Below are 17,026 nucleotides of genomic sequence, written 5' to 3'. Positions count from 1 at the left end.
TTGTATAAAAAAAACTAACATTATATTATTTTGATGATTTTAACATAACTAATAACAAATCTATCTGAAAAACAGAAATTTTGATGACATTATTCTAATATAAAATCGCAACATAATAGAATTATCTATCTACTTTACATTTAGATTATATTATTATTTAATTGTACTTTTTGTAGTAGTGTTCTTATTAATAAAAGGAAGGGTTGAAGGCTAAGGCTAAGGATTATCCACTCTTTAAGGCCATTTACAATGATATACTTCATATCATCATATGTCTTTTATTTATGTAAAATAAATTCACAAAAAATTATAGTTCAGGACCCAAACAATTTAAACAAATTTTAATTCAGATCGACGAAGATTGAATTTATTGAACTTGCCCTTATAAATTACCAACACTATTTCAAAATAAAATTACCCTCCATCTCCAACATGTCTAGCTACAAAAAAATTTAGATCACCAACTGAATTTAATATTTTATTGAATTATGTAATTACTCCGTATTATATAGTGGCATAATATTCTTCCACACTTCACCTCTGGCTGTTTACATCTATACATTATATTGTTGGATTAAATAGTAAATTATATACCACTTGTATTATACAAGTAATTTATAATACAAGAATGTAAGTGGTATATATGAGAGGAATCCAGAAAGGATCTTCTATAAAAACAAATAAGTTTGATACATTATATGATTGCAAGCATATCATACCTACTAAAAATACCAATATCCCCGTCCACAAATAAAGGAAAAAAAATATAACTATCTGGAGTTGAGTTCTGGACTGCATTTATAATGAAATAAAAAGTATAATACTTGCCAACAATATCAGATCAGCAACAAATAGTATTGCATTGCAACAGATAATAATTCCAAAATTATCTCCAACTAGATACGATTCCTAGTCGACATGTGAAAATTACAGCCCTATTTATTTGCCACATTGGAAATATCTTTTTTCTTAGGCAATTTTTTATTTTATTTTATTTTATTTTATTTTATTTTATTTTGATGTTGTATATTTCTTTATTGTGAGCATTATGGGTGCCCATGATCAATTCAAGTTATTCTTGATTTTGTTCTTGCAAGTTGCAAATGAGACTAGCTAAGCTAGAGTTATAACAATGATTTTGTTGTGTTAATGGGTTGTATAAATGAAATGTATGTTGTCGACTATATGTATTTAAAATAGTGATAACTTAAATTTTTTATTTTCCGCTTTAGTATGTCGTTCTACTTGCTCCACAATAGTATGTCGTTCTAATATATTTTCCGATATTAAATTTCTCACATCTCTAATAAGTAATAATAGGTTATTATTGGTATAGTTTTCAAAAACTTTCTAAGAAATTTGTTAATCAAGCTTGCTAGCTAACTCTAGTTTCTTGAGAAAAATGGCTGAGTGGAGAAAGGAAGGGATGTGTTGGTTGATTCTTCGCTCGCAAGAATGCAAAATTCCACAAAACATAGAGATAAGGAAGCATTTTTTGTCACCTAAAAATAGAAAAAGAAAAAGAAAAAGAAAAAAAAAGTGCCCTAGCGGAGGGTTAATATGATGACTTTATTGTGCTAACCCTTTTTAAGGGCAACCTTTTTTATATGTTTGCATTGCTTCCAAAAAGTTGAGCTAAATTGCCATACTTTTTACCCAAGTTTGACAAATAGTACTCTGTATCATGTGTATGTAGACACGTACAGACGTACTCCCTGCATCCTATGACATTCTTCTCATTTGCCGTATGTGGATTTTGTTACGACTGTGAAACAAATTTTTCGTTGGGGTTATTTTTTGGATTATAAGGAGATTTCAATATGGAGATGTCATTTTTGGTTGGAATGACCCCAAGGGTGTCCTAGGATTGGCAATTTATGTTACATTGATTGTGTTAGTGGCAAGACTTGCATCGTATTCGGGCTTTAAGAAACTTTAAATGGGCCAAATTCATTACACCATAGCCTTAGGCCCTTAATGGGTTCCCATGCCCATAGTAGGAAGCCAGTTTGGGCCAACAAACAATCCTCAATCTGCAGTTTTATAAATTCATTTATTTAATAGTAAATGACTACTGTAGAAATTATGACAAAACCATATGATGTTCATTTGAACATACAATTTTTTTCTTTTTTTTTTTCTCTAAAATAAACCAATAAAAAAATGTCAAAATTAGTGCATGGGATGAAACTATGAAAGTCATGGAAATTAGTAGTACCAAAAAGAAAAAGATTTAAGATTGGTGGTGGAATTCAGGGATCAGAATTATGGCTTAATCAAAGCCTAATAATTCAGCCCAGAGAAAATACAATAATACTTTTTGTTTGCAGTGGTCTCAAATCTACTAATCCAACTTCCTACCATAACTTGGCCTTATAGGGAGTATATGGTTTCAATCAATATTATAAAACCCATATCTTCATAATGTGTTCCTTAATATCCATTGAATTTTCTACATTTGGTAACGAAATCTTAATAACTTGTCTGATTTCGTATATTATAGCCTTATAGATAATTTTTAGACTCGACAAGGTCATGCTTTAAGGTTCTTTCCATAGTCTCTAAATGTTTCCAAGAAGCCTACTTGGTGCCCTAAACCATCTAATTCATGCATTAACCCCACCCCTCATTATCATATTTCAGGATGCAAATATGGTTTTTAAAAAAAAAGTTAGCAATAATATAAAAAGTTAATATGATACAATTATTGTGTAACTGAGGGAATTTTATGGAAAGTTAGCTACATTAAAGGCTTATTTAACCATTGTTTATAAAATTATATAATTCGTGTTATATTTAATCAAAGTACTTGTAAAGTTGTAATACTTGTTTGAGTTGTTTCTTCTATTGAATACTCCATATTTGTGTACATTTTTATTCATGATTCCAATAATTTCGTGATACATATTCACATAGTCCTATTTACAGTCAGAACGATTATTACGAATAAATGTATTTAAAATGTTAATAACGATAGACAGATAGAGTAGTATAATGATTCTTTCTATCTTTCTCTTCTAATAGGATGAATTATCCTTTTTTTTTTTTTTTTTTTTTTTCTTTTTCTCTCACTCCTCTAGATAAAATTGAGCATCCTCTTACAAAGTGAGAGATATATATTCCCTTTTTATTGCGGATTATTTTGAAAAATGGCGCTTTTCAACCAGAAGCCAAAACCAGGTATTCCTATTCTCCCTGCATCTCTTCAATCTCCGTATTTAAAATTTCCGTCGATTTTCTGCGAAATTCAATCGGCTTCTTCTGCTATTTAATTTGGTTTTACAAATCAATTTCTTCTTTAATTAACTGTGTATTCATTCGATTTTGCCATTTTTTTCGTAAATTTGTTGAATGCTTTGTTGAATTGTTGGCGATCATCACTTAATCGAGTGATACAGGTAAACCTAATTTAATTATGTTAATACATTGTCAGATGTCAAACTTGGATTGATGATGATGATGCAAAATATCAGAAATTATGGTGTACAGCCTACACTCTACAGGTATGAAATTATGACGTCTTCTTATTAATTGTGCAAATTTTGATGTTCTTCAGATTCTATTTCTTCTTCATTTGTGGTTAGGATTCTTAGGAGGAAAATTTTAACATATCTGTCTATATGAAGCCGTTACATATAATTAAACCCTAACTTTTGAATTTGTTGCATAAAATGTATAATTGGTAAACTAATGCTAATTTTTGTCTCATTTTGAAAAAAAACCGAGCATGACTCGAGTATTACTACGTAGTTGTTTGAAATTAAATGATTCACTATTCTTAGGTCTTGGATTGTATCTGACCAAAATTTAATGGCTCGTTGAATTGGAGTGGTTTTTTCCTCATTATGGTGAATTGGTTGATAGTAGTTAGGTTTCGGATTGAGAGGTTTAACACAAAGAGCATTTATGAATTAGTTGGGATAAGTTGCCTAGCTTCTTGAGTGGAACTTTTTTGAGGTTTTGGAATAATGTTCATGTATGGTGAAAAAATTCGAGCGAGCATTTTTTTTTTTGTTAGGATTATTTCAAAAATAGAAGTTTTCTTAGTAGAAGAAGATTTCTGAAATCCACATCCATGGTCATATTGTTTGAAAATTTTGATTGGCGGCCAAACTAGGCAAGATTGCCAATGAAAAATTGTTTTGCAATGTGACCTTAGTAAATCTCCAACTAAATCAAACCTTAGGTTGTGATCACTTCTTGATTATAATACAATGTTTTATCTTTTTAAGATTTGGTTTTCATTTCCTTACTTCTGCATTATATCATATATATTCCATTTCATGGCTCATTTAGTGTAGAGTTACTTTGTGGTTGACAATTTGCTGCATATATGTTGTTTTATCTTGGTTAGATTTTGTCTTTATTTAACTTGCTAAATGTATTTAGTTGAAATTAGTCGATAGTAATCCCTTGTGGCCCTGTTTAGTTTGTGTAGTTTATCCATCATACCAACATACTTTACTTCTATTATACTTTTTTGCTACCTTCATACACTTACTATTCACAATAACATGTTTATTGATGTTTGATTTTCAATGTGTGCTCTGCTCAACGTGCATGCTGTAATTGTGGATAAGAAAATAATAAGGTGATTTCTATTTCTAATATTACTCTTTTTTTTTTTCTTTTATGTTATGAAAGATTGTATGTCTTTGTGACAGAGTAACATGATGTGTTGGGAGGCCAACTTTTTTCTTGTTGCTAAAATCTGAGCTGATATAGAATGTTTGAAGTCTGTGATTCTGGTTCGCACTGGATGTTTTAGTTCTATGATTTACTCAACCGTGCAACTCCAAATCATGCAACTTTGTCATCAAATTATTTGCAAAATCTATATGGATCCAAAATCTAGGCTAAAGGTACTTCATGTTCTCTCCTTTTTCCATAATCTTTGGCTCAAGGCATTTGCTTCAATTGTTGAGAATGATTTCAGCAATTAGTATAGTATTCACAATTTTATGCATTACAGCTGTCAATCTTCTGTAGTTGTACTGATTGGTACATGAGGTCTGGTTGTACAGTTATAGTCATCAGCTAAGTATTGTCATTGGATTTGCAATTCATTATCATTGATGATGAATTCATAATATCCTTTCGTTTGCGTTTCTGATGCTCTTTTAACTTTAGCTCTGAAATTGTGGAGTAGAAGTAGGTATTCACAGAGTCTTTAATATTTGTCATTGCTGCTTTAATGAAAATATAGTTCTGGCTGTCTTGACACAGAGATCTAATCCTTTGAAGGCAAAAATTATGTGTAAACTCAGTACCTGAGCGTAGCTGTCCTCAATGTAGGATTTGGTGAATGCAAGTGGAAAAAAAAATTAGAAACATACTCATAATAATAGTTGCAGTTCAGCTCTTTAGTCTGCATTTTGCTTTTCTTGTTGTTGCTTTTTGATTAATTGAAAGCCAGTTTGATCTAGGTTGATTTTTATTTTTGGCCCAGGAATTGAAAATGAAAGAGATAATTTGTGAACTAGTGTTTTCAGAACAGCCAAACAGGAGTTGGGACGGAAAAAAAACTTGTCTGACTGCTAGTGGCTATCATTGGATCAAAGTTCTTATGGAACAGAAACTTGGCTGCTTATAGACCTGCAGGTAATGTCTTATCCTCCGCTCTTTTATAACAATATTACCCATCGCTTTGTGGTAAACCCAATAACCCATTGTTCTGGTGCTTGTTGTGTCTTAGTATGTGTTTCTGAAATTTGCATAAACAATTCAACTAAAGGTTTTTCACCAGAATTGTGATGATAGGTGAAATGTATCATGTCTTTTCACCGTAGTTGAGTATTGTACATTCTGTCTCTTGAGAATTTAGAGGAAGGGGGGTAGTCTTATTGGGCTATATTGGCCTCTTCAGTAGAAAAATTCATTAATCTTGTAGTGCAGAAATCCAAGCCCATCTTATGATGGCCAGGAATCCACAAACGATGTTTTCATAATCCAATGCCATTTTGCCCCCAAGAATTCTAGAAACTAGAAAGCATTAGCAAGTCTTATGTTTAATCAATCAGGAATAAACAATTGTGGGCCTATGGCTAGTCAAGTTTTTTCTTTTGAAGCAATTGTTATTCTTTCTACTTATATATCTACTTCTTCTATAGTGGAGTGTGGCTTAGCCCAATTTGGGCTGCCATTTTTAGGGACAGCGCTGGGGCCATTCTGGGGGCCCGAGTGTGGGTTTTGGGGGGGGGGGGGAGGTGATGACCCGACTACAATAGCCTATGTCTTTGTCTTTGACTTTATCCCGCCCAATTTCTGGGACTTGGACAAACCTTTCTAGCTTGAAGCCGGTCCAAATTTGTTAGGATGTAGGTTGTCCCAACAATGATTTCCTCTACCGCAACATACTATGTATTTGCATATAATATCTATTCTATTTTATCAGTTTTATATATGTAACGGAAATATTTATATGTCATGTGTCTTTCTCATGTATTATCATTCCTCTTTCATTATTCCATAATTTTCTTGTCTTATAGTAATGAACAAGACCAGTTTACAATACTTGTACAGTTGTACTATTTATTTAATGTGGAAAAAAAGGGCTCTTAGTAAGAATGAGGGTAGAAAGCAAAAGATAGAGCCTTAGAATAAGCCTACCAAATATAAACAATCACTATATCCAAAATGTAACTTGTCATTTATCTGATGGCGCAATTCAACACCTTTATTAGAGTTAGCCTCCTAGCAGGAAGCGTGAAATTGTTGAGTTCTTCAAATAAAGAATAAATCATTTTCACAAGATAAAAACTTGTTTTATAATATACCTGGGACTCTGGGAGTATAAACAGTGTACACATTTGGCTGTTGGTGTTATAACCAGAATGATTTAACTTTATATATTTCAGAGATATTCTCATGTTAGTGAGTGTCGACATTTCCAATATAAAAAGGTGCGTGAAATTCATTGATTATTTAGGAAATTGATATAAAATTGAAAAGTTTGTTAGTAGGGCCGTTATCTGAAATATTTCTGACCTCTGAGATTTTGGCAGATTTATGTGGGTTTTTTCTGTCCTGCATATTCTCACTCTAAAATTATTGATCTTATATTAAAATGAGTTAATTCAATTTGTTAGCTTGCACAATTTTTAATTATCATGATTAGTCTGCTTTGTGTGAAAGCTTTATCCACGTAGTTTGTTTTTTCGTCTTTTTTAGTATGAATTTTTAATTTTATTATGTTGAAATGTGATACCCTAAGCTTCCAGTTTATACCCTAGGAATGTGACACCATTTAGAGAGGCCAAACTCACCCTTAGTGGCAGGCTGTCAGCCCTTCACCTTTAAGACATGATTAAGGGTGGACTTAGATGTGATGAATAATTTAAAAGGTGCACAGAGTCTTGGGACAAAAGAGATGTGCACTTATTGGCAGGCTTTTTACAGTTTAACACTACAAGTTGCTGATTTGGTGTCTCAACTTTTTTTTGCATTTTTCCTATCAAAAAGGAATAAAAAAGGCTTTCAAACTTATGATCTCAAAGACTTAAATTGTGTAGAAATTCGCTATTAAGAAATTTTAGGTGGGAAATGTCTAATGGGGATAAAAATTACTTCTACGATTCTATATTGTTTGATCACTTAACTAAAATTTGTCATTTCCACCATACCATCTATCAATATTATACTTAAGTCATTAGATTTTCCTAAAACTTGTACATCATCTTATAAAGATCATTAGAATGAAACTGAGGGGTATGTTTTTACAAGCCACTGATGAGCCAACCCACAAGTTTGGCCTCCAAGATCCTCAACAATAATTAGGCATGGCTCCAATGTCATGCATTAATAACATAAAGATAAATTCAATAAGAAGTCCATGTTTGTAGTGAATAACTTTTGTATTTAATAGGGTGGAGAAAGAGTCTTACAATACTAGGGATTGTTTCAGTTTAGAAAACTGACTAAAGTGGCTTCAAATTCTGAAATAACACTTAGGAAAGCAAAGGAGTAGTATTTGATACCCACAAATGAGAGGGTAATGGATGCACCCTTGAAAGTGTACAAACAAACTACTAAGGGCATAATTTGAGGTGTTGAGAATGCTTTGGGAGTTTTTTGTGGCTTTCTTGGTTAAACTAACGTTTAAAGAGTAAAAAAACTACTTAGAGTGAATCCTTTGAGTCCATTCTTGAAGATGAGTTCTTCATTTGGAAAGCATTAGCCTAATTAATAGAACTCTTGGAATTGAGGTTGAAATGGGCCTTGTGTATTTATCTATTAGCTTTTCTACCTCTTTTACATTTAAAAAAAATCTTATGTCCTGTTATAGTTATACAAAAGCTATTAGAGACAATGCGAAAACATTAGGTTATTTAGGTATGATTTCTCTGACGGTGAGAAAGGGAGTTTGGGGATAAGATGGATTATAGGGTTTGAGTGGAAATGAAAATTGGTGCTTAGAAATTTGCTTCTTTATTGTCAATTCTTTGTTTGAGCTGTGATTGTAATGATAATTAAGTTGAGAATGTATACCAAAATTGCAGCCCTTACCAATGCTTTTCCTCAACTTAGTCATTTAGGAAATACAGCGTTAAGACCTATCTATTTCCAATTAATCACAGATTTATTTTTCCAAACTCAAATAAACTTGACAATAGTGCTTTTGGGATTTAAACTCTAATTACCTTTTCTCTATTTCCTCAATGACTAACACCTCAACAGTGTTTTGGAACTTTGGAATTTTGGACTATGATTGGTCAAATTTAGGGAAGAGATCCTATACTTGTATTATTTTTGCTTTCCTTTAAGTGATTCAGTTGGTCAGTCTTACCTGGCAAGGACAATGGAATCCTTGTTGTTTTTGCACATCCACTATTCTTTTTTATCAAACTTATTGCTTAGATGTTTTTTTTTAAAAAAATTATTCTTGAGTTACTTTTTGATGCTTCACGGTTTTCAAAGTGGGTAACTTTCCTTAAATCTCGGTTTTTACAATTAAATTTTTACATAGCTCATCTTTCGGAAACAAAGAGAATTGTGATCATGCTCTTGATCAACTTGGATGCTGTAGTTTTGAAATTAGTTAAAACAATGGGAAAAAACCCAAAACCATCTCTAAGTTTATGATAGTAAAACCATCTTTAAGGTTAACAGCTTAACACCTTAGCACCTTGTAACCTTTTATGATGCAAATTATTTTTCATGTAATTAACCTTTTAGTATAGTATGAAATCATCACTTAAAAAATTGCATAAATTAATTGTAATTCAATTGTAAGGGAATCACATCACAACTATAGTTTTTTTTTTTGGTTGTAACTTTACTTCTCAATTTTCCTAGATTGATATCAATAAGGCACTCACCCAGTTCTTGTCAATGTACTATCTACTGAATCAGGTGTTAACTAAACATATATTGTAGTTTCATGATCGTGCTAAATGGTGGAGTGCAGCTGTAGCTTTGTGTTTGAAGGATGTACCTTTATTTTTATCTTTCATATTTAATTCCCATCTTCATTTATATACTTTCTTTCTCTTGTTTTTATATGAATCTAAACTATCATGGATTTTTAGGTAACCTTTTTAGTGCTATTTTTTGCATTGTTTTTGCCCCCCGTGCACTAAAGCTTTTAAGACGATGGATTTGTTATAAGTGACCATGAGGTTGGTTTGGGCACAGATAATGGAAGCAATGGCTTCATCTAGGAGCAAACACAAATGGTAGTATAAGAGGAAGGGAAGGATCTTTCATTCTATGGATCTCAAGGGGGACAACTCCTATTCAAGGCTTTAATCAAGGGTAACATCTTAGCACTTGCATATTCATACTTGATTTATGTTAGTACTACTTTGTATTTTCCCATTATTACTTCTGCAATTTCATTACTATTACTTCGGATAATATAAATTCTTGGGAAATTGTTTTAAATTCCAGAAATAAAATAGGGGTTATGAAAATATTTTGACTGGTTTGGGGTTTTGTAAGAGATTAGATGTAGTCCAACATTGAGATGAGGTTATCATGGCTTGTTTTTAATATTTTAAATTAGTCTATAAGGTCTTATTCTCAAGGCTTTTATAAAGGATAAGAGAGGATGAAAAAATTTCACTTTCAACCTTTTGTTCTCTTCAACATAATCATGTTATTTTAGGGAACATCAAATCCGCACCATGGTATATGCCCGAAATTACCTAGTGAAAATGCTACCAAGAGTGGGCTAGGCATCCACTCTCAAAGATTTTGATTTGTCATCAACAGTGAATTCTGCACTTGTTTACTTTTCTGGTAACATGTTCATGTATGCATAAATACTACAACTACTTATAGGAAAACTACTAATTCATCTAATTAATCATGGAACTAAGAAAAAGGCAATACGTTCTTTCTTTGGTTACTTTTGACTACAGTTTGATGATTAAACATTTTTCTTTTGGAAGAAAGTCTAATTAGCTGATGCAAATAATTGTGTGCTACTGTACTGCCTAGTAGATGGATCCAAAATGTTAGAATGTCAATGGAGTGAAAATGAGTGAATTTGATCCAAATATATTAATTTTTTTTATTAGTAGAGCCTACCTAGACGGAAGAAAGTAGGTGGGGCAGACATTGCAGATAAATTAAGGGAAAATCGTCTGCGTTGGTTTGGACATGTAAGACGGAGACCCGTGGGTGCACCGGTGCGAAGAGTGGAAGAGTGGGATCATGGAGGGATTAAACGAGGAAGAGGGAGACCAAAAATGACTTGGTTGGAAGGAGTGAGGAAGGATATGAAGTGCATGGATTTACGTGAGGATGAAGTTTTGGATCGTAAGGGATGGAGGAGAAAGATTTATGTTGATGACTACACGGAATAATCATATTTGGTTCATGTTAGCCGACCCCACTTTTGGGATTAAGGCTTTGATTGATTGATTGATTGATTAGTAGAGCCTACCTAGATATGACAGGTTGCTTGGAGAATTGGCCTTGTTGTTCGAGCCGTACTTTTCGACATAATTGAAAATTTCAACCTTTGTTTTCAAAGTATGTCAACTGTGCATGTATATTACTACTATTCTTGATTTTATTTGGCTATTCACAGAAAAACAAACAAATAAAAGAAGAAATATTGATGTAAAAGTCAAAAAATAATTATCAAACTGATCTTATTTGCAACTACTGCTTCCTGGTAGTGTGAGTATCTCTATCAAATCCGTACAATATTGGACTCTGAAAATTAAAATATAAATTATAAAACCTTATTTGGACATGTATATCCATCAAAATTGTCAGAAATATGTAATTATTACTTTGCTTGAAATTTATCCATATTCTTGGGGTGTTAATTAGTTAAATTTTACAATGTAGATTCGCTTTATATATTGGGAACTTGAGATTGAGTATTGTCAATTTGTACATTATTATCTTTTGCAACTCTCTAGACTCGTTTTGTATTTTTATTTATTTATTTATTTATATTCACGTCTTTGAAAAACATTTCTATCAATGCACATGCATATTAAATAAGACAAAAGGATTCTATTTTGTGATTGAAGTGTATGACATGAAGTTATTTTTTGTTAAAGATTTTATTTAGATTGTTAGGTGGGTTTACTGATATTGCAAACGTGATCTGTGTCTCTTAATATGATTTGCTGGCTTAAAATCCTTGAGCTTTTCCTTATATTACTCCCTGAAATTGGGCCCTTATCTGAAGTATTTCATCAAATACTGATGACCTAAAATGGTTTTAGGTTTTTGATGTGGGGGTGATGTGGTATAGGTGTGCCCGTGTGGGGCTGCCAGATGTAAGGAGTCACAGTCTACCTTAGTTTCTTTGTATGTACGTCTATGAATTGTGAAGTTTTAACTTTGCAAAATGATGCTCTTTAGAGTCTCATACATTCGTTGTGTACATGAAAGTTGTTCCGTATTAGTTAACTTAGTTATATAAATAGGGAGTTAATCTCCTCAACTTAATTAGTTTTTGGCACGTGTAAGAACACTATTGCATTTCTTGGACCACAAAAGGGGTGCTTTAGTCCATTCACTGTCTTGGAATTATACTTACATGTTTTATACTGATTAGCTTTGTAGTTTAGCATCAGCAAATGATAAGGCAGACCTTTGAATAACTCTACTAGTCTACCACCAAGTATTATTCATGACATTTCCTTTTTGTTTTTTAGACTGAAGACCTTGATGTTCTAGCCATATACACCGTATCATCGACTCTGTCATGAATCCCCTATTTCTTCTGCTAAAACGTAATAGAAACTCAAGGAATGCATACTTTTCAAATTTTGCTACTTTCAGACACCGCCTTTAATATAGACTTGAAGAGTCATTAGGTGTGCAATCAGTGATTATGAGCCGTTAGATTAAGCAACAAGCTCTTGCAAACAAAGCAACGAGGAAATATGTAAGTGTTTGAACAGTTAGGTGTGCATCTGTTATCTTATTCAGTCCTAGACGCATCTTGGTGAAAGGGTGAAAAGTTCGAATTGATAGTGATATAATCAAATAATGGATACCATAGTTGTAGTATTCATCGTCTAGTATCCCGAGGACTTAACAAAAGCCATTACAATTACTTTAGTTGACTAAGCACACCATATCTTTTAGATTATATTTCATCAAGGCAACTACAAGTAAAAGAGAGAGACCAGGTCAATTTTTTTTTAGCTTTTGTGCTTTCATTTGTCGTTTATCTTTTTTGACTTGTGCTACACAGCTGATATTACTCCTCGCCGCACCCTTCGGAACCAAGAGCCATGTCCATTTTATTTTACTGTTTACATTTTTGTAATTTCTTCAGACTGTGTAACGTGCACACATGACACATCCAAGTTTCAGGCATTGATATTTTATTAGTCACAATTGGATATTTTGCTTGATTTGTACCCTATTAATAGTATATTGTGGATAATTTTTTGTTGTGTAAGGATGATGAAGAACCCTATCTAGTAAGCACCTCCACCTTATGTACTTGGATTTAATATTTATACTATTTTTTGGTGCATTAAAAAATTGTTTACAGATTGCTTACCAAAGAAAACAAAAATGTACTGTTTTCCGTTTTAAGTTCTATTAGGAAATTTTGTAAGTGTATTAGATATATATCCACTAATAATTTTTTCCTCAATTCCATGTACTCCCTCCTTAATTTTATGTGAATTGCAAGAAGATGATGAGACAAGGGGAGTACATGATGAAGTCAACCCCCAAAAAATAGGTCGGTTATGTAAATTTATCAAGGAAGCTTTTTCTATTTAATAAGAACACATGAGATGGATTTGCATTCCTTACATTTGTTATCCCTATAGAATGTGGATCCGCCTTTTTCAGACGTGGTAAATTATGACCAAAGCCGAAATTGAATTGGTAATAGTCTAACCTATGCATGGATTGAATGTCTACAAGTTTTTAATATATCTCTTGTATTTCTCCGTATTTTTTTAGTATAGAAAGTAGGCCTGTAGCCTGTTAAAAAGAAGCAAAACAGAAAGGAAAAAAAAAGAAGCTAAGAATACAATAGTTGTTATCCAGGAAAGAGCAATAAAAGGAAGGGCAATAAATAATTGCTGACCAAACAGGAAAGAACTTGTTAACCAGCGCATTTAGGTTGTTTTTAGTGAAAAAAACAATGGATTGATGTTACTCTATTGGGTAGTTCTGGGACTTACTTTTTAATAGTTGTAACTTGTCCAGCATGATTGGCATGCAGCTTTTTGTCATTAGATTTCTGTAATATGCCATGTTTTTCTCTGATGGAATATTCTTACTTTGATACCTGTCAGATGCAAAAATAATAGGTTTGGAGTTGAATCTTAAATGTGAAATAAGAGAACATCAGCGCATGTTAATATGAGATGATTAGCCCTCTTCCCTCGGAGAAAGGTGTTACAGAAATTGGGTATTGAATCTTGATGAGTAATGAGGAATATTTTGTAAGGAGCTGAATTCTATGATCTTTAAATGCTGCTACAATCACGATTGTACAGCATGCCATGGATCACAGTCAGTTATATTCTGGGGAGTGGATTTGTTTATTAGTTACAGCAACACGTAGACCAGTTATATATTTGATTTGTGCAGATTAATAGCACAACAACAAATGAAATAAAACCTAAAAAATATGCTCAGAAAATACATTGCTTTCTTATCATGTTAGAGGGTCTAAAAGATGCATCTCTTTAGAGGCTAGATTTTGTATTGGAGCCTGGCTTACTTTTTTGTTAATGTAAGATATTTTCCAATAGCATAATCACCTTTATTTTTGTTTGATTGGGGTAATAAATTAGTGACAATGATGATAATATGAGTACTCACTCCATGGCAGATCAAGCTTTGGGACAGTGTTAACTCAGTTGTGGGACAAAGGGAGAGTATAATTTTGCTACTACAGCAGTCACCTTTATGGTCTGTGTACTTGGGGTAATAAATTAGTGAGAATGATGATAAAGTTGTATTCACTCTGTAGTAGATCGAGCTTTGGAACAATGTCAACTCCGCAATGGGACAAAGGGAGTATAATTTTGCTAGGGATGACTGAGATCTCAAGAGGCAGGAGGATGTGTGGATACTGGTATCTTGGCCTTGTCTAGACTGGGTAGTTCCTGAATTAGACTTCCACAAGGGCTGGTATTATTCCCAGATCCTTGGCTTGAGTAACAAGCAAGAGCCAAAATAGGAAAAATCACCTACACCATAATACTGACAGAAAAGTAAGATTGATTGCATGCTTGCTGTCTGCTTCATTCTATAACCCTTAAGGTACTGCGAAATATAAGAAAACAAAAGGATAGTTATTAAGAATTCTATCTGATATATTTTTCTAGATTTAAGTTTTATTTTGGGGATCTAATTGATGTTAATTATAATTTAAGCATATAGTCATGACTTTTACCCTTCATATGATATTAACAATCTGGCATTATTTCTGTACTAGTAGAATTTTTAATTCATAATCTCTGATTATCCAATGATGCATGTTTAATTACCTGTGATTGATCATAAAATATAATATGTTCAATAAGTTATTGTAAGATGATTGCAGGCTGATTGAATCAGTATATTACGGGAAATAGCCTTGGTTGCTGGCAGAAGTATAGACAGGAAGATAACTATAAGAGAATGCAGCCATTTTTTGATGCCCAAATTGCAAAGTTTGAGCAAGGTGTGTCCAAATTAAAGTACCTTTTCGACTATTATACTGCCTTTTCTTGCAGAACTGGGAAAATATTGTTGCAAAGTCATTTAACCCATGTATTTTAAGTGTAGTTACGTTGTCTAGATAATATCTTATACTGTACGTTCTTTCATGAGACATCTTCAGAAAAGCTTCTGGTTTCAAGGTGGATAAACTAGCTGTACTGTACTCAATAATCCTAACTTTCATGACATAACTTAAGCTAGCTCTGATCAAAATTTTAAATGCTGTTGATTGGGAAAATAAATGAATCACAAACATATGCATATTTCATACAAAAATCACATGATATATCAATGAAATTTACTGTGAACCTTATCCTGAATTCCGCAGGTACAAATAATTTACACCATATTATGCTACTCTTATTATTGCTATCCTAAGAACCTGGGACACAATAGAGCCTACAGCATCCCATTCTGATAAGCGTCGAAACTGGATGCAGGTGTGTTGACTAGGGAGCTCATGTCTTCCCAGCTGCTGCTGCCTGTGGAATTGCTGGTGGCGCTACTGTTGTTGCCTACCTCAACACCAGAATAGCTCTCGTTCCCATCAAATCTTAATTGATTACTTAAGTACGCTTCAAATTCTGCAGGAAAACTCTCCTGTCCTTGATGCATATTCATGCTCACACCATTCACGTCGTAATCTGTGTTTAGCCATTGGGTAAAATTCACGTTTGTCGTGGAATTTATGGCTACTGCTGAAGATGCTTGAGCATTAGACGAGTCTAGAACATAAAGCTGGTCTTGAGTGGGATATTGGTAACTGCCACCGTTGTTTATGAGCTGAGAATCGTCATAAAACTGTCCCCCGATCTTGGTCAGTAGTCTTGTGAGCTGATCTTGATTTCCGAGATGATGAGCTGCAAGACTTGGGTGCATCATAGGCATGGATGTTTGCTGCTCAGCCCAGTAAGGTACTTGGTTCAAGGTTTGATTAACCATAAAAGTCTCGCTCTCTCTCTTAATCTCCTGCTCAATGATACGGCAAGCTGTTTGTTCCTTCCTTTGCTTTGCCATCAGCTTCTTCTTCAGCCTTGTGTTCCAGTAATTCTTGATATCATTGTCGGTCCTTCCAGGTAATTGTGCAGCAATGATAGACCATCTGCAATACATAATTAAAATCAACGCATATTAGAATCATACTTCCATAGTTCCATCTAAGATTACAAACTGTTTATTTATTTACTTTTAAACTCCATCAGAAATAGTATCTTTTCATAGTGGTATTATTTTATGGCTACACCAAGACTTCCATAATTGCATCTCCAAAAACACCCTTCTAAAAACCGTCTAGTTACCGGAGTTATAGCAAGATTCATGCTAGTGTTTACTTTTCCTTTATACTACGTATCTATTATCATTCTATCTCATTTATTATATACGAGAAATATTTTTTTAACGATTTAGAAATGGGCTTGATCATCAGTTACCTGCTTCCAATACTGAGGTACAAGCTGCATATGATATTCTCTTCATCTTCAGTAAACCCTCCATGCTTGATATTAGGTCGGAGATAATTCAACCATCGAAGGCGGCAGCTCTTTCCACATCTCTTAAGGCCTGAACCAACCAACAATTTGTTGAAAACTCAGGTTAGTAAAACTGAAATAAACTTTACTAGTGAGATAATTTTTTTTATATATATGATCATGGCTTACCAATTTTCTGCGGCAGCGCGATCCAGTTACCTCCAGTTCCCTTCTGCTCTATATAAGCCTTGAGAGTTGCATCTTCTTCAGGTGACCAAGGACCTTTCTTTACGTTGGCCTTATCACAGCAAGGTGCTCTTCCCATCTTATTGTTTTTTATTTTTGTTTGTTTTCCTCTCTTTTTATCTTTGTTTGGTGTGGAAGTTTGTGCAAAATTTAGCTCTTAA

At 33.2% G+C, this 17,026-nt stretch overlaps 1 protein-coding gene and 1 long non-coding RNA gene across 2 annotated transcripts; one reads left to right on the top strand and one right to left on the bottom strand.

The window, feature by feature from the left end:
- Positions 1–4,408: 4,408 nt before the first annotated feature.
- On the top strand, positions 4,409–9,726 carry LOC145601054 (uncharacterized). The gene is made up of 3 exons (XR_014104340.1): positions 4,409–4,862; positions 5,450–5,601; positions 9,634–9,726. It is a non-coding gene; the product is annotated as an uncharacterized LOC145601054 (long non-coding RNA).
- A 5,668-nt stretch (positions 9,727–15,394) lies between these two features.
- Positions 15,395–17,026, bottom strand: LOC145602872 (transcription factor RAX1-like). Its single transcript, XM_081659025.1, has 3 exons — positions 16,809–17,026; positions 16,581–16,710; positions 15,395–16,252 (listed from the first exon to the last, which is right to left on the bottom strand). The coding sequence occupies exons 1-3, from the start codon at positions 16,942–16,944 to the stop codon at positions 15,550–15,552; spliced, it is 969 nt and encodes a 322-aa protein (XP_081515151.1). The 5' UTR covers positions 16,945–17,026; the 3' UTR covers positions 15,395–15,549.

This window comes from Chenopodium album, chromosome 21 (genome assembly GCF_948465745.1).
Source record: "Chenopodium album chromosome 21, dcCheAlbu1.1, whole genome shotgun sequence".
Lineage (NCBI taxonomy): Eukaryota > Viridiplantae > Streptophyta > Magnoliopsida > Caryophyllales > Amaranthaceae > Chenopodium > Chenopodium album.
The sequence above is the reverse complement of the archived record's forward strand: the minus strand, read 5'-3'. Positions and strand labels throughout refer to the sequence as shown.

Coding starts and splice junctions, on each gene's coding strand:
- LOC145602872 (XM_081659025.1), bottom strand. CDS start 16,944: ATGGGAAGAGCACCTTGCTGTGATAAGGCCAACGTAAAGAAAGGTCCT. Junction 16,711..16,808: donor CGCGCTGCCGCAGAAAATTG/GTAAGCCATGAT, acceptor TGGTTGGTTCAG/GCCTTAAGAGATGTGGAAAG. Junction 16,253..16,580: donor TACCTCAGTATTGGAAGCAG/GTAACTGATGAT, acceptor TATGTATTGCAG/ATGGTCTATCATTGCTGCAC.